The sequence below is a fragment of the Idiotropiscis lumnitzeri genome, chromosome 11, assembly GCF_059441095.1.
Source record: "Idiotropiscis lumnitzeri isolate Australia: NSW breed Sydney's pygmy pipehorse chromosome 11, RoL_Ilum_1.0, whole genome shotgun sequence".
Classification (NCBI taxonomy): domain Eukaryota; kingdom Metazoa; phylum Chordata; class Actinopteri; order Syngnathiformes; family Syngnathidae; genus Idiotropiscis; species Idiotropiscis lumnitzeri.
The window spans coordinates 12,337,894-12,346,606 of NC_142401.1; the positions used below are offsets into that span (position 1 = coordinate 12,337,894).

The window sequence follows — 8,713 nt, forward strand, 5'->3', positions numbered from 1 at the left end:
AAAATATTTTTAGTCTTTTGAAAATGCAATAAAAACACATTATCCAAGCACAAATAATTGAACAGACACATCAAGGCTTTAACTAAATTCTGCACATTACTCATCTTAAATACACAGTAGCGTTTGCATAGCACATATAGTATACAGTACAATAAAATAAGTAGCTCCATCATTTATTTCCTTGATACCTAAACGACTGTAAATGGAATATTTTTTTTCCGCCAATTTGTTCATTTCTTTAGTTGAGACATGCAGTAAGGCGAAACTTGATTGAAGTATGGGCATCATTCACTTCATTAAAACATAAAAACATCCAGTGCCTGATAGTATTTCTAAAAAAAACGTTTGTATAAGGCAGTTGTTTAATCACAGCAACCCGAACATGATATTAAAAAAGAAAGTTGTTTTTTTTATATAAAAATAAAAACACAACAATAAAACCCAATACTGACCACAGTGAAAAAAAGTAACACAGTCATTGTAAGGTGGATTGTGTTCACCTGACCGAGTCATTTGATCCTCTGCGAACATTTGCTCTCCTCGAGCCTGCGAGGTCAAATTCCAGGACAAACGCATCTGTGTGTGCATTTGCCAGACAGTTTGTAGGCAGAGTAAATAAGGTATCTGTGAGTGCAAATGCATTTTGGGTAAATCCACAGGCCAGATAGTTGAAGTGGTCACTGTTTGAGGTCATTGTTTGGCCGCTGGACGCCAAAGGCTGTGATGAAAACGTTGACCACGACGATGATAAACACAAAAGCTGTGGTCATGTTCTCCATGATGTTCAGCCTGTAGTGCATGCGTTCGTCATTCAGGTTCCACTTAACTGCAAGAGATATGAATTGCAGCATTATCATCTGTTACACTCTCTTTGTCCACAAAGGGGCAGTCGAAAACTGCCTACCAGATAAGCAGCAGGAATTCTTGATGAGGACTGAGGATATTTATTAAGTCTTTCCCTTTTGACTAATTATTAGCCTACCCTGCATTTTTCATAATTTTAATAATTAGTAGGACCATGCTGACATTCATTTTAAATTTTTTAATATAGTCATGAACCTGCTTTATGTAATAGTAGCTTCAGATGAGTCAAGCTGTCCTTCGAGCTGCAGCTTTTCCCAAGAAGCATGCATGCACTGTTAGGAGTAGATAAGGACACAATTTGACGAGCTTTGCAATGCTGCAATATTGCAACACTACACTGAGAGGTCCCGATGAGAAACGGCACCTGTTAAAGTGGGGCCCACTAGGTGAGGAAATAATGTATGAGCTTTGCTCTGGTATAGTGTTCGTCTAATTATCTCATTCTTTTAATCAGACACTTTCAATCAGCTCTGTATCAGATGGATTTAAAAGAGGCCCTTTGTGAAACCCGCCGCTTTTCGTGTCAGGTTACATCTTTGGTGAAAACAAAGAAGGTTCTCTACTCGGATGTGCTCGAAGTAAAAGGAACAAACATTTAGGGCAAAACAACCACAAACGTACCGATGAAAATGAGCAGAATTCCCACTAAGATTTGCAGGATGAGGGAGATGCTGATGAGAGTGATGAGCGGCGTGTAAAAGGAGAAGGATGGGCCTTGCTCCAGCACGGCTTTCAGCTGTGAGGCATTGGCCATCAGCAGAGCCACATCCAGCATGCTCTGTGCCACGCTCTTCTTATTGGCATAATGGTTCATGTTCATCGGTCTCCTCGGCCTCATCGGGTGGTCTTGCAGTGGAACCTGCAACACCAAAACCATACAGATGAGAACCTCATCCATATATATATATATATATATATATACATATATATATATATATATATATATACATATACATACACACACGCACACACACGACACACACTGTGGTTGTTTTTCAGCTGAATAATCAGCTTTCGATGGTTCCATTAAAATGCCAAAATGACCTCAGACTGTTTCACTGAAATACTAAATCCCGATTAGGAAAAAGGAAATAGCGTACACTTTCATTTCCTTACAGGAGAATTTGGGTTTTTTTTTTTTGCATGACGGAATTTCCAAACGGTCATCAGCATGTGTTTATTGGCGCAAATGTTGAGTTTTAGATGGAGAAACCTTTTTATTAGTCCCCAACAGTGGGAGTTAAATTGTTTCCTTCTGTTGTTCTGTTCTCCAAAAGGAGAAATTCCTCTCTTTCTATATCTCTGATTTAAAAAAGAATCATACGGTTTTTGACTTACATCTAGATTGTGCAGGGGTGCCACAGCCAACTAGTTGAATTTATTCACTTAGGCATCCCAGACAGCATGTCTTCTCTTCTGGTACTACTATAAGTAATTAAATCAATGCCGGAAGTGGTGGCCTATGAATATTTCTTGTAGCATCTTTTTGTGATTCTGTTATGAACCCATTCTGGCATTCCAAGACAGAGAAATTGATCAGGCTTTCTGACTACTTGCCAATGTGTTTGTTGGCTCAAACAGATTTCACTGGTGCTGTTTTCTTGGGAAATCATAGCATCTTGCCTATGTAACACAATTTGGTGCCCTTAGCGTGTGGCCTAAAATTCCCACTTGTTGGGAAAATGCTGAAAAATGTTAATTTTGTCTTCCATTTGTCTGCAGTCATGTGGTCCTCTCCCATTGTGCTGAGTTTGACAGCTTTTTGGCTCGGAATGACCTAGCACTGTGTCTTTGGTAAAATATCACAACAAGGCAGAAAATATCAACAACACCCTACATTTTGTTTCTCAAGCACATTGCCGACATTGCAACAACATTCTTAAGTGTATATAAAAAGTCTACACACCCCTGTTTAAATTCCAGATTTTTGTGGTGTATAATAGTAACACCAATGACAACCATCTTTTTTTTTTTAATCCACCAAATGATTTACAACCTAAAAAAGTAGGAAGTAACAACAAACAACTGTGATAAATGTGGTTGCACAAGTGTGCACGCCCTCCCATAACTTGGGATGTGGCAGTGTTAAAAATAAAAAAAATAAAAAATCACATTCAAACGAATAATAAAAGGGAGTTAGAGCACGACCGCCACAATTTAAAATACATTTGATTAACTCCAAATGAAGTTAAGATGTTCTAGTCTTTTCCTGATTTTTGTTTTTGCTTTTTAGGAGGTGCCTTTAGGTTTCGTGTTAGCAACTGTCTGCTATTGGAATTATTCATAATTCCCTCCACCTAGTTCCACCCCATTTCCAGATGAAGAAAAACCGCCCCAAATCATAATGCCGCCAGCATGCTTCACTGGAGGGATGGTGTTCTTTTGGTGAGGGACACTGTTGTGTTTGCGTCAAACAAATGTGTTCAAAAAGCTGCCAGTAGTTGCCAGAAATTCCTGAAACTCCTTCAATGTTGCTGTTGGTCTCACTGAGCAATTTTCTTCTCTTCTCAACAATTTTGGAGGGACATAAAGTTTCTGGTAAAGTCCCATATTTTTGATGACTGCCCTCCCTATATGTCCCATGGTATATTTGGTGCGCTGGAAACCCTTTTGTTTTCTTGACTGATGGGGCAAGTAACAGGAAGAGGTGCCGTTTCTTTCACACTGCTGCGTGTGTAAGAATTATGAAAGGCTGTGCACTTGCATTCTGCCCTTAATCTGCAAATGGCGTTTTGGTGAGAGTGCCACAGTTTGGCCGAGAGAACAAAAAAATCTTTACCCAACAGTAGATTCAAGCATTGCCCAACCACGTTCATCCCAATGCGCCGTATATTTTACTTTGTAGGGAAACCCCCATAGAAGTCAAAGTGCTTCGTAGCTGAAACCAAAACTCGGAACACAGTCACGGCCCGCATGATCTCGGTTCTGCTTTCATTACGAAGGTCAAATAATGTCGTAAAAGCCACATCCTTTTTTTAAACATGAGTGGGTTAATTTAATACTAGGTCTCTTCCACTCAGACACAGTAGGAATGAGCCCAACCCATGCACAACGTACATTGTTGATAAATAACTGCAAATGCAAATTAAATAAGGTATTAGGCCCACTTTGACAAGTTGAATTATTGGAATGGGCTGGCCAGTCCAGCCCAGTCAGCAAGAGGCCATGCAAAGACTTCCCTTGTTTTGTATGCCCACCATAACCTTACATAAGAGGAAGCCCTGATCACTGGCAACAGGACAAGTTCTGCATAGATGACTTGTCAAGGTTTCATCTGCACCGAGCATACAGCAGCAGTTCAACAAGTGCCTGCCTTGTGCTACAACTGACAATGCTAAGTTGTGGATCAGAATACCACAATCATGACACTATTTCCTTTTCACTTTCTTCTCTCCCTAATTGTCTTTGTCCTTTTTTTTTTTCTTCCCGTACTGTTGAGAGCCTTTCTCAAGACCTTGGACTAGGGTTCTTCCTGTGGGCTTGTAAAACTTCTGGGACATTGTTTTGGATTACAACTCCCATAAAAGTGCTAAATTAATTGATGAATGCACCGCTGTCATAGTTACTGTACGTATTCTTCAACATTAGATACTTATTCGGGCCACATGGCTAATTTATGAAGGGGAGAAAAAAAGAAAGAAAAAGCAGTTGATAGGTGTTACAGAAATGTATGTCGTTCTTTGCATTTATCCTGATTATCATTATTATGAACAACTCATAAAGTTCTTTTAAAAACTAGAATCTGCAGATAGCTATCACTGTATATGAATATTTACAAGTGCAACATCATAGCAACATCCAAATATAGAGGTGAAGTCCAAAATTTACACGCACATGACCTCGTTCAGTAAGTCAAGGAGGATTCCTAAGCATTTAAAGATCAAATGTGATCATGGCAGAAAGTGAAATTAAAAAAGTGCCTTTCTGTCCTGAATGCTCTATACGACTTCTGAATAAACGTGGCGATCGGTGATTAAACAGGGGTTAACTTATTTTTACACTTGTATAGAAACTAAGAAAATTGCCTTGAGCAAGTATGCTCTTTCTCTTCCCATGTGTTGTAGTGTAGTAGTTTTTTTTTCACCTCACTTAACTTTGTCTGTACAGTACACAAAGTTGTTGGTTTAGGTTTTATTTCTATTTCCATATACAGTTGGGCCTAAAAATAATAGTGGCCCAATTTTGGCCCATTTTTTTAGATCTGAGCCATTGTTTGGGCAATTTTTTGCTTTGACTTGCAAGTCGCGACGCAAGTTCTGTACGGTGACAGTAAACGCAGTTCACTTCAATCCAAGTTTGGCATAGTGAACAAATCTGAAAAAGAAGCATCTACCTGTTTAATTTATTGCCACTAGCAGTTCATGTTTGCTGTCAAACTAAACATACAAAAAGAGAATTACACGTTGTGTTATTTAAACAACCACATTACATGGCTATAAAGTCTGCTATCTTAGTGCTAGTACATATTGGAAAATGCAATAGACAGACCACCGGATAGCATCTTAGTGAGTGTAAAATCGCTTTAAGTAATGGATGTTTGAACACAAACGGTGCAGCGACACGTGTAGACAAAAATACATGACTGTCTGTCCAATAATATGATTTGCCTTCTTAAAAAAAATACCAAAAACAAGAAAAGTGACTCTACCATGCTGCAGTGATGTCAGAGTTATGTGACATGTCACAATCATAACAGAGCTTTTAATTGGCCCAAAGCTAAGGTAGGGAGAAGTTGTTTAATTGTTTCTTGTGTTGGCATGTCGCTCTCTCTATATGTAGGACTGCACTTAAATAAACAAAACACATCATTATATATATTTTTTTAAATTCCTGTAACGCCTCAAGCTTCTGCTCACAGACTCCTGTAGGTCCGTGTAACCCGGTTTGGAGAACCCCTGAGCAAAAGTGACTGTATAATCATCATATGGATAAGCTCAGAGAAATCTGATTGGATGCTTCATATTCCAGTCAGTGCTGATGACATCATTTTTGCATCACTACCTTCTTGCCCATTACCCCACCAATATGTTAGAGACTAACTGTATTGATATTAATAATGCTTTGAAAGTTTTGCTTAGCTTTCACACGGCGACTAAATTAATTTATTAGACATGTTTAAACACAATTACACCACAAGTATATGCTGAATAATAAGCAGGACCTATTGCATCCTATTATAAAGAAGCACCGGTTTAATGAAATACTATGGAAAGTAAACAGTGCAGCACTAGTTTTTAATGAAAGGCTCAGTTCTTCACATTGTTGAAACGATTTTTAAGGTTGGGGTTTTTTTTTTCATTCCATCATATGAATGCTGTCAGGCACTCAAGTGAACTCCTCTGGTTACTTTATGGTAGTCTTGAAAACAGAAACTAATTCGAACCGGATCATTTGCTCGTTCAAATATAAACGCTTGTGTCGGACCAAGTAAATCGTAAATGGTGGGGAAAATCAGCTTAATTCCAACCGGTAATAGGTTATTTCTTTTCACCCTCAGCGGAGCCCGGCCGGTTTATCCCGGCTTAGCCCATCACAAGTACGCAGAGCAAGCGGGGTTCGGTCCGGTCTAACGGTACCGCCTTACCTCCGCCTCCCCGTTCCTGTCCGCATCGCCGTTCATCTCCATGTCATCTGTAGCCATCGCCGATAAACGATCTGTCATCTACCAACGAGTGGACGTGGATTAATCCAGGAATGTTGGGAGAGCCGCGGTGGTCGAGCGTATGAGTGGGGAGGTCACGGTAACGGTCCGTGGAATTACAACCCTGTCGTGACGACAGAAGGGGGAACTCGTAAAGCCAACACGCCCGCCCCTTCACGGACAAGAGGGGAGCCAGACCCGCGGTAACAACTACACCCACTAGTTAAGTTGTCATACTTGGGGCTTCCCTCCTCTTTTTCCTCACCACACTCGGAACAAGTGATGAGAAAATAAGATGAGTAATGTTTCCATTGAAGAACGTAAGCAGTTGATGAACTTGACTTGCGTGGACAACCTACATACGGCGTTTTACTGCCACCTGGTGTTCTTAAAGCGGTATTGCAATCTGGTTGTAACTATTGCAGATACTGTAAATCGTTTTAATATTATGTGCCTGTTCAGAGGAGAAATGATCATGTTCACCCATCCATTCATTATGTAACCATTTTCTAGTGTAATGGATGAGCCTCCGGGGGAAAAACACCTAGGAAGGCCGGATTCACAATTCAAACTTCAGACTGATTAGTGCACATGTGTCAAACTCAAGGTTCAGGGGCCAGATGTGGCCAACGACGTAATTTTATGTGGCCCACGATGACAAATCATGTGAGTCAAATTCATGTTTTTTTCCAAATTGCCACTGTTAACAACACTTAGATTTGACATATTGCCAGTGTTTTTGTTTTTTTTTGCTGCCAACCTCCCCTTTAAAATAAATTGAAAGCTAATTGAGAGAACAATTCATTGTTTATATGTGATAATATAAAACAATAATATACATTTATACGGGTTTGCAGTCTTAAATCCTTTTAGAGAAATAACTATAAAACGGCCTGCGACGAAAATGAGTTTGACACCCCTGGATTAGCAGATGTGCTAACCACTAGCCCACTGTGCTACCAGGTAATACCAAATAAAATGCAATAGATTATATTGTTGACAGGAAGTATTCCTTACACGTGCTGTAAAAGTTTGTTTTTGTTTTAATGACAATGCCTATTCTGTTCATAAATCTTGATATCAATCGTAATGTCATTTTTGATTCACTCCCATCCCTTTCTTATAACCTATATAACTATTACCTCGTATGAACATCAATATAAAACTAGTAAGGTAATAATAGGTAAGAAATAATGATATGTAGTAGTAGCTTTATTCCTACATATGCTAATACTGTTCATTGTCATTTTCTCTCGTAAATTATCATTGTTGGTCACTGTTATTATTTGACTTTCACTATGTTGTTACTTTTCCCTCAAGATTGCTCACCATCTTTTCAAAGGTAACACGAGAGCAGTTTGGATTGGGTAACAATGGGATGATCACATGACTACTTGAGGTGCACTGTCTCCATGGTGATCTAAACAGGGAAGAGTGAGTGACCCCTAGAAGGAGAACAGTCCTTCGAAGACAGCGTGTCCAAATTGTGGCCCGCGGATTGGATTAGCGTGATTAATAATGTAAAGGTGAAGAATATTAAAGCAGCCCAAGCATCATAAACTTTTTCTGTAAGCGGCCCTCAGTGGAAGAAGTTCAGGAATCCCTGTGGTAGCAGAACTCGGAAGGCGCTAATAATTGCAGTTTAAATTTTTGGGGCATTATGTCTTCTAAACTACAGTGGTTGACAAACATTTTACACCAAGTAGCTACCAAAAATACTTGGCTCTCAACGAGGCAAAGCAGAGGTTTTATTCTTAAAAAGTACATTTAACAATTTTGTTAGCCATGGACGGTAACATTATGCATTAAATATATGGAAAAAAACTCTACTTGATGATTCCATTCAAATTCATTGCATATACATTAAATATTTTTGGGGGATAAATAACTGTTTGAAAACAAACATTTTTAAATGATTAAATAAGAATGTACTACAGTAATGCTATTCACAAGAGACATGGGATGGTCTTGACCACAAATAGCGAAAATCTGTGAGTAATTGATGTTCATTATAATTGCTAAGAAAGAAAAAAATTGTGAGCAAAAATTCCACGAATTAATAAACCGGCCATTAGGGGGTACCACTTTTTTTTTCAATGATACAACAAATGTACTGTACTAGAATTTAAAAAAAAGAAATTAATAAATTACTGAACTAGCAGACAAGACTTGAATATTTAACTCTCAAAGTTTGGTACAAATACTGAG

At 38.8% G+C, this 8,713-nt stretch overlaps 1 protein-coding gene across 1 annotated transcript; it reads right to left on the bottom strand.

The window, feature by feature from the left end:
- Positions 1 to 57: 57 nt before the first annotated feature.
- Positions 58 to 6,757, bottom strand: ninj1 (ninjurin 1). Its single transcript, XM_088309786.1, has 3 exons — positions 6,449 to 6,757; positions 1,486 to 1,723; positions 58 to 826 (listed from the first exon to the last, which is right to left on the bottom strand). Exons 1-3 carry the CDS (start codon positions 6,524 to 6,526, stop codon positions 678 to 680), a joined length of 465 nt encoding a protein of 154 aa, XP_088165912.1. The 5' UTR covers positions 6,527 to 6,757; the 3' UTR covers positions 58 to 677.
- Positions 6,758 to 8,713: the final 1,956 nt, after the last annotated feature.